The sequence below is a fragment of the Psittacula echo genome (genome assembly GCF_963264785.1).
Source record: "Psittacula echo genome assembly, chromosome: 4".
Lineage (NCBI taxonomy): Eukaryota > Metazoa > Chordata > Aves > Psittaciformes > Psittacidae > Psittacula > Psittacula echo.
This window is the reverse complement of record NC_137738.1, coordinates 20,100,331-20,120,085: the sequence shown is the minus strand read 5'-3', so window position 1 is coordinate 20,120,085 and position 19,755 is coordinate 20,100,331. Positions and strand designations below refer to the sequence as shown.

At 49.5% G+C, this 19,755-nt stretch overlaps 2 protein-coding genes across 4 annotated transcripts in view; one reads left to right on the top strand and one right to left on the bottom strand.

Moving 5' to 3' along the window:
- Window positions 1-1,059: 1,059 nt before the first annotated feature.
- AARS2 (alanyl-tRNA synthetase 2, mitochondrial) lies at window positions 1,060-19,268 on the bottom strand. Its single transcript, XM_080615094.1, has 22 exons — window positions 18,968-19,268; window positions 18,053-18,241; window positions 17,278-17,423; window positions 16,317-16,511; window positions 15,635-15,779; window positions 15,051-15,196; window positions 14,643-14,751; window positions 13,999-14,037; window positions 13,163-13,274; window positions 12,490-12,617; window positions 11,483-11,633; window positions 9,511-9,680; window positions 8,401-8,514; window positions 7,875-8,015; window positions 7,105-7,242; window positions 6,590-6,699; window positions 5,313-5,421; window positions 3,597-3,719; window positions 3,060-3,170; window positions 2,163-2,246; window positions 1,904-2,014; window positions 1,060-1,512 (listed from the first exon to the last, which is right to left on the bottom strand). Exons 1-22 carry the CDS (start codon window positions 19,190-19,192, stop codon window positions 1,348-1,350), a joined length of 2,961 nt encoding a protein of 986 aa, XP_080471220.1. The 5' UTR covers window positions 19,193-19,268; the 3' UTR covers window positions 1,060-1,347.
- The window catches only part of RNF8 (ring finger protein 8), a 14,964-nt gene continuing 14,469 nt past the window's right edge, over window positions 19,261-19,755 (top strand). For all 3 annotated transcript variants that reach the window (XM_080615097.1, XM_080615095.1, XM_080615096.1), the window contains exon 1: window positions 19,261-19,484. In XM_080615097.1, the coding sequence (XP_080471223.1) occupies window positions 19,395-19,484 (90 nt within the window). In that variant the 5' untranslated portion in view covers window positions 19,261-19,394. The remainder of the gene's footprint in view (window positions 19,485-19,755) is intronic.

The following is a 19,755-nucleotide window of genomic DNA, read 5'->3' as shown; positions in this document are numbered from 1 at the left end:
TCTGCCTCTGAGTCCTCACATTTATGTCTGACACTTATCCAAGTGCAAAATCAGCTCCTGGCACTTTGCAAGATGAGTAGGAGCCACATGAAGCGTTAGGGACAACACACGAGACTGTGGGATGGACAGGCACTGACAAAGGGAAGAAATCCCCTTGTTCTCTAATGATACGATCAAGTCCACCTCTTTTTCCCCAGGTGAGCTGTTCACCGAAGAGAAAAGGGAGAGGAGGCTCTGCTCACAGCAGCTATTCACCCTCTCCCCCTCAGGCAGACAGCTAAAAGTTGTATGTCCCTCATTAGGAAACTGAGCCATTCTCCACTACATCCTCACTAATCCTTATTTATGTGACAGCCATTTCCTGCTCCCCATCCATCAGCATCACTGTGCTTCCACCTCTCCTCCCCCTCTCCCCAAAAGCTTGCAGCTACTGCCGCCTCCACCTCCCTCCACAGTGCCAGGCAACTACCTGCTGGTGAAACCTATCCCTCTGAGCCTGCTGCTCACAGGGTGAAACCTGCTTATATCACTATCCTGTTGCACTTTTGCCTCAGCTACAGTTTGTGATCTCTCTTCATTTAGGTCAATACTGTATGTAAAATAATGGTGCTTTGGCCAGGAGCTCAACATATGACTAACAATGAGTTGAGTTTGCTGGGCCTGCTAATGCTTGTGACAAACAACCAGTTTAGGAGAGAGACCTGCTCACCTCAAGACTAAGGAGCTAACTGCTGCAGGGAGTTCCATGCTGCAACACAGCAATGCCATTCACACAGCTCACCACATCCATGGTGTTTTTTAGGTAGGTGCTGGCAAGGAAGAAGTCAGAAGGCAGTGTGAGAAGGAGTTACAAGGGAGTGGCAGGAAGAAACAAGGGTAAGAACATTCATCCAAAGCAAAGAGGTGGAGGCAGGGATGATTAGAAGGTGCAGCTAACAAGAAACATCAGAGGACTGGACACTCTCTACCCTTTAATGGCTTTAGGATAACACTGTGCCATTCTCCCTATGCTCTCACAGAACATTTATGCTGGTCTTGTGGCAAGAACCGCACCCTTCCAGGAGAAGCAGGATCTGCTGTTGCAACTCATGCTTTCTCAGGCTCAATCCCCATACGCTCATGCTGACAACAGGTAGTGTTCATTGTCAAGTTCCATTGTCAGTGGAATCAGGAGTGGGGTCTCTGCTGATACTGAACGGTCAGAAATCAAGTTCTCCAATGCACTGGTTGCAGCAATGCTCAGCGTGGGAGCTGTTAAACCTTTCAGATCAGCAGGATATGTATTCTGCATCAAGTGTCCACGTAGCTTGCAGCTGGGGTACATACAGCTGTCCTGCCACCAAAGCATCACAGTTTACTCTGAGCAAACTTCAGTGCAGTAGTGAGGGCTCCTTGCATGCCCTTGGCATTTCCACTGCCCTTAGCGACAACGGGAGAGCCTCCTGCCTTCCCTTCCATCTGTGCACAGACAGCCACAGCCCAGTCAGCAGCAGAGAACACAGGGAGGCAATTCTGGGGAAGAGACACAAGAACAAAATCATTTAGACTGGTGAGCACTCTGCAATCTGGATAAAGCAAGGTAACAACATCTTCTCCTCACCCAGCCTGGGCCCTCCCTAACCTGAGGCAGTCGTGACTGTGAGGACAGAAAAGGATGAACTTACATGTTAATACTGTTTGCCCCTGGGAAATACATGTTTACCCCTGGGCAAACATGGCCTGGAACATCCAGAGAAATCTGTGCCCAGCAGAGACTGAAAGCTTATCTGGTCCCAGTACAGTCATCTCACATCCTCCCACTGAGTGATTACCCTCCAACACTGTGCAGATCCCAGAAAAAGCCTCAACGGGGACCTGCTGAGTAGCAGGTCCAATCCCTCTTTGTGGGCAGGGTTATGCTTACCTTGGCCACCTGACAGGCACAGAGCACCTCACCAGAAGCCTGAGGACTGAGCAGCAGGACTGATGTGCCAGGAGACTTGTCACACAGCTGGTTCACTACCTTCATGAGGATCTAGGAAAGGCAGGGAGCAGAGGGATCAGGCTACAGCAAAGGTAACTGGCATGCAGCAGAAAATGTGCCCAGCAGGTCCTTCTTACTGCATGCAGCACCTGAGGCCAACAAGAATTACCCTTGTAAGAATTACAAGTGGATTACTCACAGAGAGGGAATCAGCTGGGACAGTATCAACAATGACAGGTTGGCTGCAATGTTTTGCTAGCAGGCTTTGTGCCTTCTTTTCAGCCTAGAAGAGGAAACAAACAGCACTTGAGGGGCTACAGGTGGCAGAGCTGGCTGGATGGCGATCTATGCATGCAACACATATAAAAAAGGGAATGGAAGTGCTGGTCTGTGGGACAGAGGGGATATGTATGTCAACACCAGTCAAAGTAGGACTGGCAGACTGAAATCTCCACATGGAGACCTGTACAACTCTCCCTCCCCAAAATCAAGCAGATATGAACCCTGTCAAAAGTGGAATAGACAGTGACCCGTTCACTCCCCAGCCTCTCTCCTGGACACACACATTGCCACGTATCTCAGGAGGGCTTCTGTGGCAAGATGCTCCTTCTTTAAGAAAAAGATGGGTTTTGCTGAGAACACTAAGTGACCAATAAGCACTTCCAAAGGGCTTTTAATAATGCAATATCCATATGGCTGGGAGAAATGCTCTGTCCTGCCACCGTCTTACTGTATAACTTCATCAAGCCCACTGTCAGGGCCATCTCCTCCATGTATAAACAAGGAGGCAATGCCTATATGCCCGTTGGTGTTTGCTAGAAGCGCTGGTACGGGGCTGTCCATCCTCACAGGCAGACACACACAGTGTCAAAAGCCCAGCCAGTCACTCACTGCATTTTAAATGATGGCCCTGGTTAATGCCAGTGAAATCAACCTAACAGAGGGCTTGTGTTGCACTGTGTGTGATTGTACCTGCTTTCTAATGCGACTCTAGTGAGCAAGTGGCTGTGAAGTTTGACAGAGACACCAGCTCTGCTGGTATATGCCACACAGTGCTATCAGCAGGCTGCAGGTTAGGGTGCTGCTGCCACAGTACCTGCTTTATCTCCAGTTTCTTGACAGCCGTGTTAGCTGTTCGCTGCAGCACTTTAAGGATGGTCTCTAGTTCTTTTCTTTGCCACTGGGGCATTGCAGTCTCAGTCACCACCTGCAAGACAATTTGCTGTGTAAGGACACTAAACTGTATCTAGACATTATCTGCTAGTTCTCTGGGAAGTCAGGCTGGAGCCTGGCCTCTTCACAGACCCTCCTACACCCCTACGTCATCAGACCCAGCAGTCACTGTGGTGTGTAGCTTTCTTTTCAGCTGGCCACCTAAAGCCTGAGAACCCTCTTTCACTGCTTTACCCTCTCCGCCATTGTCTTCTCTCACATTCCCTCTGGCAGCATGTCACCTGCAACAGAGGCACCTAGACACTGGCAGAAATTTTTGTGATCAAAGAGGCAACAGCACATAGCAACTTGCCCTTGCTATTGACCATGGTAAGTTCTGAACCTGTCAGGAAAGAAGTCACGTGCCTCAAGTCTATAGAGCCTGTGCTGGCATCTTTCTGTAAAGGACTGTAATCCTTACTCTGGTCAACTGGCCCACTTCTTTGGAGAGGTTCTGCATCTCAGGAATAGACGTGCTCCTCTGCTTCATTCGTAGAGAGAGAGAGTCCACTTCCATAGCCAAGCACTGGCCTACTTCCCGAGCCTGAGAGATGGAAAGAAAGAACGCGCCAAATGCAGCAACAGAAAGAATGAGCAGGGATGGAGAACGTGGGGAGGCAGCAGGGTCATAAGCACTGAAGTGCTCTCAGGATCTAGTGGGAAGACACCTACAGAGGCTTTAAGAACAAATGTCTTAAAAAGACTCTATTCGAAAGTTTCCCTCTAGACTTGCAACCGACACTAGACAGTCACACCCTGGGGAACAAGCTGTCGTGCATTCATGCTTCCTCAGTATCTCACACCAACTCATCAGGATTTCCAGGAGAAAAACTTGGCAGCCCCGTTTACTTCTCAGAGCTCATTTTTCATTATCAGAATTATTCATTATCATATTTCATTATCAAAAGCAATCTTGAAACTACTGACTAAAGAAACAAAAGAAACACTAAAACTAAAGTGTTTTAAGTGTCATCAGCTGTTCAAGCATAATTTCCTGAGTTCAGCTGATCTTGGTGTACGTTTCTTATTGCTTTCCCCAACACCAATGCTACAATTAGTAATAACCCTCCTCCTCACACACACACAAAAACCCCTCAAAAACTTAATACAAGTGCTTTGTAGCATTTCCTCCCTTCCAGATTTCTGTGCCCATGATGGTCCTGCAAGACTTTAGACCAGGACAGCAGAGAGTATATAAGACAAGCTGTGGACAGTGAGAATTGCTGTGTGTAGCTTGGACACACGTCCCTTGTTTCAAATCACTCACTCTCTCCGATTACTCTCCCCTGTCTGCTTAACACATGTACAGAGCTTGTCTTGGGGTCTCTCCAGGTCAGCACATCCAGCAAAGCATGCAGATGTGCCCTGCAGCTTTTCATTCCCCTGCACTAAGAAAAGCCTTCCAAGGGACACAGATGCAGAGGGGACAGCCAGCCAAAAAGCAACAGATTTGCAGGGGTGGGCTTTGCCTTTAGTCTTCCCAGTTCCACCGACAGTGAGTCACTCTCCTCTGACTGCAGCCTTAAAGGAAGCAGGCAAACTCGTGGGGCCCCCTGACACTTCCAGATATTTAAAGGACAGTGTGATCTTAGAGACACAACAGCAGGTTTCTTACTTTTTATAGAGACCAGAACCACATTTTGGAAGAAAAAAAGACTAAAGAAAAGAAGCAAAAGGGCTGTATGAATGAGGCCAGAACCCTGTAATCATGAAGTGCAAATCCAACTGTGATGGGCAGGAGGTGAGCAAGAGGTGAAACCAAAGCACAAAAGATCACACCTTTGTGCACCTACCCAAGGACTGAAATTTGTAGTCCAGAGGAGATATGGCTAGGTGATATATATGTATATCAAACAGCTTCCTGGTATTTTTGTGCCAAGTGCTTATCTTGGAAAAGGGGTCTGAGGCTCAGAATGAAAACCAAGGAGACAGGAGACTATGATGGGGGGGATGGATGTGAAGAGTGAGGTATGGCAACAGAGCTGAGTTCAGCGGTGAAGAAGGAAGCCAGATGAGGTGCAGCAGGGACACTCCAGCCAAAGCACAGGGAAGCTAATTGTCTGTGCAGGAACCTACCAAATTGAGTCCTTTTGGCATTATCTCAACATGTCAGAAATCTCAGTTCCCCCTTTCTTACCTGTTTGGCTTGTCTCCCTGTCACTGCAATGACACGGCTAATCCCTTTAACAAGCTGACGCTCATTGATGATAGACAGATCTTCCACAGCTCCTGTTCGTAGAAGGTGCCTGCAAAGTCAGCAGAGAACAGGAAACAAAACAAGCTGCTCTCTGGGAACAGAAATCAGGAAGCCAGCTTTCTCCTTAGACAAGGCTCAAGTCCAGCAGCCCCTCACCAATCCAAATAGCTTCAATCTTTTCTCATCCCTAAAATCCTGATGGTACCCTGTCATGCAACAGACAGAAAGTTGAGGCTACTCTAGAGGAACCTATGTGCTACCCACTCAGCAGGCTGCTATCAAATGGTGCATAACAGCCAAGTTCTGCCTTACTTTCCTTCAGCAGTGGGATGAATTGGGATTTTTCTCTTCTACTTGGCTGCTACTAGATCTTGTAAAAAGTACTTTTTTCCTCCAACTCCACCATTCTCTTGTCAGGCCAGCTCAGAGAGTGGCCAGCAGGCTCCAGTCATAATGTACTTGTACAGACACAGGGCACTGACAACCTCTCCTTTCTTTCTTGGCTCTTCAACACTGGGTATGAAAACAAGTAGAGCGTCTTAGATTCTGTTACCACAAGTAACAGAATTTCAGCTTCACAATTTTTTCACAAAAAACTTCAGCAAGTAATTTCAGCTTCACAACAATTGATCATCTCTGCTCCCATGCAGTTTCTTGTCCCACTACTCCCACAAGAATGATCTCATTACTAGAAAATTGTTCATCTTCAGCTGTATCTACTCAAAGGCCAATTTGTTCCTGTTTGGGTTTTTTTTGTGTGTATCAGCATTGTATTGAGATTGATTAACTCTCCTTTGACTCTCATAACTGCTAAAAGCAGAAGAGGGCAAAGATGATTAATTAGAATGATCAGAGCGGTCTCAAGGTCTGACAACCCTCTCAGATCTTCTGCTGGGTTCGCAGCCCTCCTGCAACTCCAAAGCTTTGTAATGCTGGTGTAACAGGCCACACACTCCTTGTCCACCCTTTGCTGGTGCCTTGTTGCTTCCAGATTGGTTTCAGACTATGAAGCAAGGAAAAATGCTTTGCATTTCACTGGAGTGTTCTCACCCTGAGACTTCCAAAGCTTCATAACTAGCACATCCTGTTCTCACAAGATCTTTCTGGTGAGGAAACTGAGCTGCACAGGGACAGAGAGGGGAGCTTGCAAGAATGTCTCTACCTCAGCCACCAGTGCCCACAAACATAACTTCTGACTGCAAGCAAAAGTCACTTACGTCCCACAGCAGAGCTCCACAGAGGTCTGCAATGCAGCCTCAGAGTCGCGGGTCAGCACACTCTCCACAGGGACCCCCAGGGACACTATCCTCACTGGATCTGGATACCCCTGACAGAGGAGACAGGGATCAGCAGCTAACAACATGGTCCTTCAGGGGCCCTTAAACACTAACTACTGGCTTCAGGTGTCTGCCTCTTTTTTCCCCTGTTCTAGAGTAGCCCCAGAGTCAGGGCAGCACTGCTTTTTCCCCAATACCAATCAGTACAGGGAGGAAGAACAACTGGGTGACACGCAAGCTTCTGGTCAAGAAAAATGAGCAGAAAGCCTGTGCATCACCAGCCTCCACATTTTACAACACAGTGTCCCAAAATCTCATCTCTGTCCTATTTTCCTTTTTGAGTTTTGGCAGTCATTTCCCTTGCAGAAACCCGTTGCATCAATATCTCTTGTGACCCAGATGATCGCTGCTGAAGGAGAACACCTGTGAAGATGCATGCTGCCATCCTGTCATACCTCATTCACTGCACGGAGTCCCTGAACTCTTCTTGCCAGTGTGAGGGGGACCTCAGCCATATGCACAACCTCGTTTTGTTTGATCACATCCTGGACCACTTGCTCTACTTGCTGCAGCTGCTCCACAGTCACAGGGCCCTGAGGAAGTAAATCAGACACCTTCAAGAGAAGTCTCCTGAGAAGTGTACAACAAAGGAAGGAGAACTGGGACAGCCCCCTCCAAGGAACAGCTTGGGGACACCATTTCCCCCTGCATCTCATCTTCCCTACTTGTAAAAGGGAATTGAGAGCATCATGACCATCCCACCAACTCCTCCCATGAGGGATAAGGATTTTTGATACAAGAGAATCAACCAAACTCTTCAAGAGAGATGCTGCAGTGAGTGACAGGTTATCAGGGCCAGTGCTCGGTCTGATCCAACAGCTTTCAGTTCCTGACTGCTCTCACCTGGATGACATCAGGAAATGTGCCACAGCCAAGCTGGTGAATCTTTCAGGCACCTCTACGCTACTCAAGTAGGTGTCATGACTGGTTTTGCTAAGTCCTTTCCCTTCTGACCCTCATTCATCTGCTCAGCAAGCCCTGCTCAGAGTCAGGTCAATGCAAAGCAGAGCCAGTCATCTCCAGAGAACCAAGTTTCCTTGCTCAGATAAACCATGACCTGTCTCTGAAAGAGTGATTATGGCAAGAGGACAAAAAGCCCTGGGGAGAAGGCCAGCACTGGGATGTTGGTACTGCTGAGAACAAGCAAACACAAGTCCATAGTCACCTTGGCGTCAAAGTCAAAGCGCAGCCGCTCTGCTGTCACATGGGACCCTCGCTGCTCTGTGTGCTCACCCAGGACATGGCGGAGCGCGAAGTTCAGCACGTGGGTTGCGGTGTGGTTTGTCATGCACGCCAGCCGCCGGGCCTGAGAGCAAAGACAGGTTGGCAGGGCGTGCTGGTTCTTCACAGCTCAGGGGAGCAGGGGTGGCAGGAAGACAGGGGAAAGGCTGCACATGAGGGAATGGGAAGACAAACAATGGGTAGTACAGCTGTCAGATTAATTTATGTCACAGGGCAGATCTAACTTCTTTTGCCATGGGATCACCTCTGTAAAACAGCAAAGGGTAGGCTGGATACCTCTGGACAGACCAGTGACTTATAGATTAGAGTCACTTGTGAGGTCTCTTTCCCACTGCACAACATGATGAAGAGCAATCTCAGGAATACATGGGACAAGGCTCTGATGTGCCCAGGTTACTCAGGATTCTCAAAGTAAGGTTGGGAAAAGGTTAAAAGCAGTGAGTTATCACCTCATCCACAAAGAGCTGCACTTGATCACCAGCACGCAGGGTTTCCACAGCAATGACCTCATGGATCACGTAACCACCACAGAGACGAACTGACTCTACAGGGAAGAGTATGTCCTAAGCAAAAAGACACAAAGATGAGCTTTAGGACACAGGGAAAATCCAAATAGGTGCCTGCTTGATCTGACTGGGAAACACAACCCCCACTGATCCCTAAAAGACAGTGACAGGGTGGCAAAAGCAGGGAGAAACTTACTGTGAATGCAACCAGAGAGTCTCAGACCTTCCCTGCATCCAGACACTCACTGCACAACATGTTGAGGCTGTCAGCTGGCAGTGGAAGGGCAGAAACACCACCAATGCTGATGAATCCTAACAAGGATGCTTGTCAATGAGAAAATGGACAGCAGCTGCCAAGGCACTTGTCTCAGGCAGCCAAGGTGCCATTTCTGCCTCACTGGGCTGGCAACAGAAACTTGATCCCCACTTCAGCTTGAGAAGTGCTGAGCAAGGCACTATCGCATTCTGCAAGGCTAAAAAGGCAGCATCAGTGCCCAGGGGTAATTCTCAAGAACTGGTATGTGGAAGGAAAAAAAGCTGCACCCCATGTAACTTCCCAAGAGAGGGTCAAAGTTTTCCCTCTGGCAAGGTTGAAGGAATATGCTGCAGAAGTGGAGGTCCTCCCTGATGCTTTTTGGAGGGATAAGAGTTTTTGCACAGGGTCTCAGGTGGGGCACTGCTTGCAGTTGTCCAGGACTGGCCAGAGATGTTACTCAGCTCACAGACTCTCTGATCATTGATTGCCTTCTCTCTGCATTGCAACCTCAGCTGACAAGAATGCAGCACACTGAAGGGAGACCCAAGAAGACTTCACAGTCTTCCTCTGCAAGACAGAATTTCAAAGGGCTGACAGAGACAACCACAGCAGCAGGTACACCTCTGTGAAGATATTGCTGCTTCTTATTCATCCTACCAACCCTGATGCAAAGCCAAGGGAACTGTCACAAGTCAGCAGCTAGTAGATTAACATAGCAAACCAGCCTATCATTTGGGGTATTCTGCCTGGCCTCAGTACTCACAGTGGCCTTGGGTTCAGGAAGCAAAGGGTCTTACCTGCTGCCCTAACCGTATCATGTAGCCTTTGTCACAGTCCTGCCCGCCTTGCTCTGCATAGAAGTTAGTCCTGTCCAAGATGACACCACAGTGTTGCCCTGCCCCAACCTCCTTCTGGAGAGACTGATCTCTGTACAGCATCAGGACAGTGGCCTGGCATGGGCTGAACTCTGTCAGGAGAAAGAATATGACAGCAATTAGTGCAAACACCCTACCAGATTGCTGCAGGAAAGGAGGGACCACTTCCCTGTGCCAACCCTGTCAATACCCAGTCTATTCTGAAAGCTGGCGTTTTCCTTTGCCTTGGTAGGAGTGGAACAGCTGTTGGCAGAAAGCACAAAGGAGCTGTTGTTTGGAACTACGTCACCCTTCACTTACTTAGTGACAGACCTGCTGAGTAGTAGGTAAGCTGGCAGGGACACCCAGTCTAGCTCCACATGAGCCTGATAGAACAAGATGTGGCACAGACACATCTGCAGCTCTCTACACTGCAACCTTGTTACACCTGCCTGCCTTCTATGAAGGGATGACAGACCTGGTGGACAAGAGATAACAGTGATGTTGCCTTCCTTGATGCAGCAAGCTTCTAACATGCTCTTCTGTAGGCTCCTTGAAGCCAAATTTAGGCAATATGGGCTGGGCGGGTAGACCATAAGGTGGGTACTAGCTGGGTGGCTGACCCCACACAAAACTGCTTCATAGTTCAATATTCCTTTACTAGTAGAGCTACTTGGTGGCTGATATTAGGGCATATACCATTTGAGACCGTTCTCTAATGACTACACACTACAAGATGGGATATACCCATATCCTGCTTGTGTATGGCAATGAACTGCTGGGGACTGGTTGACACACTGAAGAGCAGGGCTGCTTTTCAGAAGCATCACAGCAGGCCAAAGAAACGGACTGACAGAAACCTTGAGGTCCTCAGGAGCAAGCTGAACACAAGTCACCAGGGTGCCCCTGCAGCAAGGAAGACTGCCTGCCTGCTGGGCTGTATGAATGCAAACACAGCCAGCAGGTCAAAGAAAGTGGTTATTCACCCCTATTTAGCATTTGTGAGACTACATCTAGAGAGCAGGAAATTCTGGTTGTAAATAGACTTTTTCACTCTGAGTGATAAAGAATAGGGAACAGAGATCTCTGTCATTAAAGATACTGAAAACTTAAATAGAAAAGGCTCTGAGCAACTTGAGCTGATTGTGTAGCTGATGTTCCTTAGATCAAGATATCCACAGATCCCCTCCAACCTGAATTATTCCACAATTCAGAGACTGAGGAGGTGAGGCAGCTCTAGCTTGGAGATTTCAGCCAATGTTACTGCCGGGCTTTTTTCCTCCATTATGCTCTTGCTGTAGGATATATAGCTTGATTTGCCTCACTTTCTGCTTAGTGTGGTTGCCACCAGCGCACTGGGTGTGAGAGAGCTGGCTGTACTCAGCTATCTCTAATTGATTATGACAGCCACACCATCTCTTGCTCTCTGTGGTTTAGCTTTATGCTTCCCCTAGAGCACCAGCAACCTCAGATACCGTCAGTGATAAAAAGCCTGCACTGGCATCTAGTGGGCTGCCAAAGAAATAGCAAGTGCGAGGCTTTAAACTGCTACCTAAACCCTTTGCATAATTCTTCATTCTTCCTAGCACTCACACCCAGAAGCCTAATTGTTGGGGACAGAGTCATGGCTAGAAGAAATCAACAGTCTCTTTTCACCACTGCACAGTAATACCAGACCACAGCTCACAGCCTTGTCACTAGCTCTTGTCACTGGGACACACCAGCAGCAATAAGAAAAGAACCTACTTTGGGATGAGGTATAGGGGCAGGGAAAAGATGTGACAGCAAGGTGAACAGGTTTGAACCACAAAGTGCATGCTCTGCACACATGAGGTTAGGCAGCAGAAGTAGTCTTGTGAGTGATTCTAGTGCCCTCAGGCAGAACTTGCCTTACAGACAGGACCTGGCCACTTACCGTACTGCCCATGCAGCCCAAGTGTGTAGGAGTACTTTGGAGAGTCATCAGTAGCAGGCACGTTGTTGCTCTGCAGCTGAGCCAGCGAGTGCACATCAAGGTGTGTGTTTGTGTCTTCCACCTGTCCTCCCTGTGGGCCACGAGCCTTCCGCTATGGCAGAGAATCACAGAATCAACTAACTTGGAAAACACCTCTAAAGTCATCAAATCCAACCATTACCCCAGGACTGCCAAGACCACAAATAAAGCGTAACATTGAGGGGTATGAGCAAATGATGGGAGATACCTGGGAGCACTCAAACTGATAACTGGAGCTACAAGGCTAGGAAATAACTTATTCACCTTCCTGGAAAAGGCTTGTTTAGATCCAAGCTGATGGAGCTTACTGCTAAACCAACCCCATTCCTTCAAACCCCACAAGCACTCAACACTGCCTTGTGCTAGTCTTGAGGCAGGCCGTAAGCAACAGGTAACACAACCCTCCCGGCACAGCTTGCTGTGTAGCCGTGCAACTTCCAGGCCATTAAAGCTCAGAAGACCAAGACCTTGAACCAATTACTGCATGGGTGCGTGTGTGTGTGTGGTGGGCAATGCAAGTCTTCCAGCACTACAGAGACCAAGGACATTTTGTAAACTCTTCATAAATCACTTATTGTTTGGGCTGTCTAAGCTGGCTCTGCTCTGGGTGCGGAGTTGGACTAAATGATTGACAGGACACTCCTGAACTATATAATGCTACGATAGCCTTCACTCCAGCAACAGTCAGCATCATAAAACACTTCTACTGATCTGAAGAGAATCACCAGCCAACACCTGTCAGTCCCACACCTGAAAGCAAAGGCATTGTGACCCCACTGAGATCTCAGACCTACTTCCCCTTCAGGGAAAAGGCACATGGCCCTGTGGTGCATTCAAAGAGCCTCAGCAGTGACAGGAATTCTGCATCCATGCTCACAGGGGAGAGGGAAGGCTCTGAATTATTTTGACAGAGTGAGTCTCCCTCTTACCTTCGCATCTTCCAGAGCAAGTTCATTAAAAGCAGCTGAATCCAAACTGATTCCCTTTTCTTCAAGCATCAAGTCAATCAGATCCAGAGGAAATCCCAGATTCCCATAGAGAGACCAGGCTACTTCAGCTGTAGGACAAAAAGAAGGACATGAATTCTGTGTAAACACAGAAAACAAAGGTATCTCAAAATCTGCTTTGACGGGACCAGTCTAATATGTGCCTTGGTAACTGTATTCATTTATGAACTGTATTCACATGTGTTGTGTTCAACCAGTAATGGGGAAGAAAAGCCATGCAGTTGTTCTTGCATGAGACTGAGTATTCACAATGCCCCACAGCCCTATTCCTGCTAAAATTCAGTGCAGCACATCTAGACAGCCAGCTGTGCTGGTTGGGCCCCCAGTTCCTTCTTTCAGCTGTGACTTGTAAGAACCTAGTTAACTGGTCAGTAAAGCAGCAAGGGAATGTTTCTAATTTGCCTGGTGCCTAGTTGTGAGAACAAAGTGCCAGAAAACAACTGCAGTCTGGAGAAAGGAGCAACATCTGCTCCTCTGCCAGGGCTACTGAAAACAAGTGGGAGATGCAGATATCCACCAGTTTTGACTGCAATGCTTTGTGAGGGCCTGGATCAAACCATCTTTAAGTTCAGCTTGTCACAGGAGAGAGACTCACCTGGGAAGTTTGTGGAGGGCTCCATCTGCTGCACTGTCCGCTCAATGATGCGCCTCCCGCGCTCAAGGGAGGACAGAAAAGCGGCCTCGTTCTCATTGATGATATCCATGATCTGCTCAAGGATCAGAAGAAGGGTTAGCCACAACACCTTGGGGAGTTTCCCAGCTCACCTCAGCCCTGCTACAGTCAGCTCAAAGCAAATCAAGCAGGTGTCTAACACAGTGTCTGCTTGAACCAGCCTTTTTGTTCTCTAAGTGTCCATCACAACATCGCTTTGATGCATTACTGAACAGTGCCAAAATCACTGTGACTCCTATCACTGTTCCTGTCAAGGAAATACTGAGCATCCACCTGGGGAAGGTTTTAGGCTGACAAATGCTCCCTGTCAGACATTCACGTCTGTGGCCCAATTAAAATTGCATGGCTGGAACAGCCAGCAAAATTGCTCATCACAGTTGCTGTCAGCAGAAGCAAGCCAGGACTGGTCTGAAATCACCAATCCACTTTGGACAAAGAATACCCAGGCTAGGACAGGCTGTACTTGCACTCAACAAAAGTAGCTTTTTTAGAGCAACAGCTGCATCATACCAGGACAAGCAGTCCCTGGTAAGGATCTAGTAGAGCTCCCGCAAGAAAATCTGCCACAGATACCTCTGGTACCCACATACAAACCTGTTCCCAGCATGTCTCAGCCCACCATGAGAACATGGTTATGGAGGAGCCTATACAAACTCTTTCAGCTAAGTCCCAATGAAGGGCTGGCTTTGCCTGACAGCAGCGCCTCACAAAGACAATGAGAGATGGGATTTCTCTCCAGGAGATTCCATATCACTTACCTGGTCTGTATTCTTTGTCAGCTCTGGATAGGCATCTCCCTGTGGAGTGAGCCTCAGTTAGTGATAACATCCTCAGCATCTTCCTCAGGGGATCTAACAGTGTGCTAAAAGTATTACAGAGGCTTCTCAAGGATGTGAGCGTGAAGGGAGCCCTAGCACACAGCTCCAGGGCCAGCAGCACAGGGGAAGAATCACACTTAGAACTTTTAGCTGCTATCTCTTGGTTATCTCCCTGTGACCTGCCTCTGCTAGCCTCTGCACAGCATCTCTTGGCAAACACATCCATTCACCATGGGAAGAAAGCATCATCTTTTAGGATGCTGTTAGTACTCACAGGGACCAATTTCAGATGTTTTAAACAAGATGTAACAGCTTGGAAGCCACAGCATTTAAGGAACAATGTGTGCTTGCATACACTTATACTTGTGCTGACAGTATCTCTGGTCAAACAGGGGCCCATCCCATCACAAATGATCAAGTGACTAGAGATTTTTACTGCTGCGATGCACAGCACCAGATACACCCTCTTGGAGCTTCAAGGTTCACATCCAAGAATGTCTCCTGACAGCATACAGTAAAGGGACATGGGGCTGAACAGGACATGTATGATACTCTTTTCCCCCAGGGCAGCAGTTTTTACTCACCAGCACTTCCACTACAGTAGGCACCAGGGAGGCCAGGAGCCCAGGTGGAGCATGAAGGACTTCAGAGCAAAAGCGGACAGCCCTGCGCAGGATCCGACGCACCACCAGTCTGAAAACAGGGCAGGATTTGCTGGACAGCCATGTAAGCATCCCTGCCCAGCTCCCACGTCCAGCACACCACAGCTCCTCTGGCCTCATCTACTGCCACAGGCCAGCTTCTCTGGGCACTCTACACCCACCCAAGGATAAGCCTGCAGATCAGAACCTCTCCCAGGCTCTCACCTTCCTGCCTCCCCAAAGCTCATGCACTCCCTATATTGGGCCCACACCAGAACCTCTCCCCTGCCTGTCCATATTCCTTTCTAGAGCTAACTCACTCCATCCAATGCCATTTCCTTATGTTCTTACTCTGCTCCAGAGAAGCCAGGGTAGACGCCATCAGTGATGCACACGCACAAGGTGCGCACGTGATCTGCCACCACACGGTAAGCCATATTCACACGGCCAACATCAGCATCCCCAACCAGACCTTGGTATCTGGGCCCTCTGCAGCCCTTAAAAAAAACAGTAAGGAGACAGATCAGCAGAAATTAATAGCAGCAGAAAGAAAAGTTTCAATGCATGAGGCAGCCAGCTACACTTGACATCGTGCTTCTCAACTACCTCTGAACCATGTGCATTTAAGATGCACTCATTAAATTCTTCCAGAGCATTGCAGACCAAGACTTCCAGGTCAGCCAATGCTGTGGCACTGAGGAATTTAAGAAACTGGAGGAAAAATGCATCAGCAGTGCTAATAATCTAGCACATTTCCAGCCTGGAATTCTCCCCAGTTTCCCCAGAATGATGCTCTGGACCTGGCTGGACATACTTCCTTTCTCAAGCTACTACACAGTGGCATATGTAGAGAAGGCTGTGCCATGGCACCAGGCAAGAAGTCTGCATTCATGCAGCTTCTGCTTAGCTATGACTCCAAGCAGAAGCACTGTTACCTTGTGAATGGCATCCAAGATGGGAGTGAAGAGATCCGTATCGTAGTTGGAGCGTTTATTCTGCAGAACTGTCACCAGCCTTTCCAGGCCCATTCCTGTATCCACGTGATGCTGTGGCAAGGGAAGCAGATTCCCGTCCACCTCTCTGTCAGCCAGCCAGGGAAAAAAAAATGCAAAAGAAAAGCAAGGGTCAATTCAGGCACGAAGAAAAGGAGCAGGTAAATCACAGAAAATGAGAGAGTGATGGGTGACAGAAACAGCAGGTGACCCAACAAAAGGAAGTTCAGAGACAAGACTTAACAGCAGCCTGCCTTGTCAGGCACTGTCAGACAGCCAGGATCTGAACATCAGATAGTCAGGATAGACAGCAACATAGGGAAAAAGGCCTTCTAGACAGCAGTCAAAGGTCACTTCTCCATTTGCAGGTGTCTCCAGGCTGCTGCAGACCTCAAGAGACCTCTGGGATGCAGCAGTGAAGGAGAATAAGCAACAGAGGTTGAAGACAGACAGGACAAATAAAACAAAGGGGATCAAAAACCACACTGGATGCATATCCAGAGCTTCCCTTCTTGCTCCTGTGCTGTAACCTCCTGGAAAGCAGCGAGATGTCTGAGAATACAGACATACAATTTTGGAGTCAAACAAGGGGGAAAGACTGGAATTCAGACTAGATGCCTGATACCTGTTGTACTGCATGAAGACCAGGTTCCAGATCTCCACTACATCAGGGTTGCCCTGGTTCACCAGGGCTGCAGCATTTCTGCCACCACCCACGTGGTCATAGTGGATCTCTGTGCAGGGACCACAGGGACCTGTGTCCCCCATCTCCCAGAAGTTGTCTTTCAATGGAAAAGGAAGCACATGGCTGGCAGGCACCCTGGAAAGGCAAACAACATGTGGGGCATGCACACAAAGCATACAGTAGCCTAGATCATACAGCAAGTTGGAAGGGAGGAATCCTTTGTGACTACTACAAACTCAATAACCAAACACATTAGGATTCCTTTGCTTCTGTTCACACAGAATTATTCTCCTTAGCAGGAAGAACCTGGACCAAACCAGACAGGATCTATTCACTGCCCAGAACGGCTGGCAAACATAGTCTGGCTCCTGCTGACAGAGACAGGGTCTCCACTAATGAGCTGCCTTCCTCCTTGGAGTGAATACCAGCACAGCTAAAACCTGATCACAGCGGACAAGGGTGAACACCAACAGCAGCACAGAGCTGGCTGCCTTGGGCTCAAAACCCACATAAAGCCCAGAACAAGATCCCAAAGCACAGCAGCACTCCCTGCAATGGCTTCACACTGAAGCAGCCATTGCTAGCTTTCAGAGAATATACTTTCTGCAGCTCATGACCGAGAAGAAGCAAAGGATCAGAGATCCTTCACACACTTCATCCAGGCCAGCCAGACTCAGGTACACATCTCCCCAGGCTGATGACATCTGAGAAACAGCTTAAAGGTCAAGTGCCCCAGAGCCCAGCTGACTTTTAACAGCTCAAACAAAACAGAAACAAAACGAGTTTAAAACACAACTTTTGGCCCCTACATCTCATTCCCGTCAACTAAAGAGCAAATGGGGGACTATGGAGACAGAAGTGTCAGCCCTACTGCTCAGAACCTCTTCTCTAGCACGCTTACCCCAGGCGAAGCCATATGTCTCTGCACTCCTCATCTGCGCTCAGCCCCAGCAAGGAGTCTCCACCAAAATAGGTGACATAGAGACGATCTCTGGGGATCCTGTAGACCTCTGTCAAGAGCTCCCAGGCCATGCTACATGCCTCCTCCTGAGCAGGCAGGGAACACAAATGAAGCACAGTAATCCAGGATGCAGAACGATGCAGTAAAGCTCTTTAGAATGAGAGTCAAACACCAAAGAAGTTAATTTCTGCTGCCCTCTCCCTTCTGAATTTTAAGGCATATGGCAAAGAGGATGAGGGTCAGGCAAGTGAGACAGCTCACTGCTGCCTGTGTGAAACTGCCATCATTACCTTGCTGGGAGACCTTCAGGATCACAGCACTGTCTACAACCATGTACTTACTAGCAGAGTTACTGCCAAAAAAAAAATAGCATCTTTTATCATTCTCCCCTTTTCAAACTTTGTAGTAAGAAGCACCAAATGAACTGGTAATCTTTTTGCAACATACTGAATGGTCAACATTGGCATCCACATAGAGAACCGTGATTTGTACGTGCTGTTCACAGCTTTGACAGGCTGAGCGCTTCCAGAGCCTGCAGAGCACATTTAGTGGTTCAGAACACCAGCTGACTACATGTACCCCAGGCCACAGAGCTCCCAAGACATAATCTGGAGCTTACCAAAATGCTTTCTGCACAGTCTTGTGTCACTACAGCACAGCTCTGAAAGAAAGGCTGTCTTTCCCCCCCAGAGAAGGCTTGCTCCTACCACCTCACCTTAAAGTAATCCCCAAAGGACCAGTTCCCCAGCATCTCAAAGAACGTGTGATGGTAAGTGTCGCGGCCCACATCCTCCAAGTCATTGTGCTTCCCTCCTGCTCGCACACACTTCTGGCTGTTCACCACCCGCCGGTGCTGCACCAGTTCACTCCGGGGGTGCACCGTGCCTAGGAAGATGGGCTTGAACTGGAAATCAGGGCAGAGAAACATACGCTATTGCTGGATGCCACTGGCACTGGGGGCTGTGCCTTCCTAGCCAGAGATGAATGGGAGGGCAGGGGTGTGATAAGCCCATGTGGGAGGCTGCCCTGCCACAGTTCTAGGCCCCTCACTACAAGTGAGATGTTGAGTTGCTGGAACAGGTCCAGAGAAGGGCAATGAAGCTGGTGAAGGGTCTGGAGAATAAGTCTTATGATGAACAGCTGAGAGAACTGGGGGTGTTTAGTCTGAAGAAGAGAAGGCTCAGGAGGGACCTTATCACTCTCTACAACTACATGAAAGGAGAGCATAGTGAGGTCAGGATTGGTCTCTTCTCACGAGTAACAAGCGTCAGGACAAGAGGAAATGGCCTCAAGCTGTGCCAAAGGAGGGTTAGATTGGATATTAGGAAAAAATTCTTCACAGAGAGGGTGCTCAGGCATTAGTGCAGGCTGCCCAGGGAAATGGTGGAATCACCATCCCCTACAGTGTTCACAAACCATGTAGATGAGGCCCTCAGCGACATGGTTTAGTGGTAGACTTGACAGTCCTGGGGTAGAGATTGGATTTGATGATCTTAATGATCTTTTCCAATCTGGTTGATTCTATGATTCTACCCCGAGAAGCGCCGCGCTCCTCGGGAGCCAGCGGCGGGACCTGCATGGGGCCGCAGCCCCGGGGCGGACGGAGGGAGGAGGGGACTGGGGGAAGCACCTGGTTCATGCCCGCGTTGACGAACAGGAGATGCGGGTCGCCGCGGGGCCGCACGGGGGCTGAGGGCAGGCGGCGGTGGCCGTGGCGGTCCTGGAAGAAGCGGAGGAAAGCGGCGCGGACGTGCCCGGCCGGCGGGCCGTCGACTGCCCCGCGGCGGGGGCTGCAGCACCAGCGCCACGGCACCGCCAGCAGTAGCCTCCGCCGCAGCCGTGCAGCCGCCGCCATGGTAGCGGAAGGCGGAGCTGCGAGGTCCGGAAAGGGCGGTGGCGGAGGGGCCGCCGGGATAGCAGAGGAGCACCACGGGCACAGCACCGCCGTCGCCGCCTCGCTGAGTGCGTGCGCAGCCGTTGCTGGCTTTTCGGGTTCGTTTAGCTAGCGAGAGCGCCGCTGCGGTAGTGGTTGCTCCCGCCTGTTCCGGCGGTCGGCCATGGCGACGCGGGGGCCCTCTCGCTTGGCATGGTGCCTCCGCCGGGTCGGGGCCAGCGGTGGCTGGCTGCTGCTGGAGGCTGGCACGCAGGTGAGCCGGGCCGCGACCGGGGGGACAGGGGCAGGGGCAGGGTCCGTTACCGGCGCCGCTTGGCCTGATTCCTGCCGCTGCCGGCCCCTCCATGGGGGCGCACCCCGGAGTGACGGGGGGAAGCGGCCAGAATAGGAGCGTTTCAGCGCCAGTAATATGCGAGGGAGCGGAGGGCGGGTGTTCGGGTCTGGCTTGCCAAGCTAGGGACTGTTAGAGCCTTTGAGCACCGTCTCGTATTTGTATTGGAGCCGAGTGTGTGACAGTAATCTAA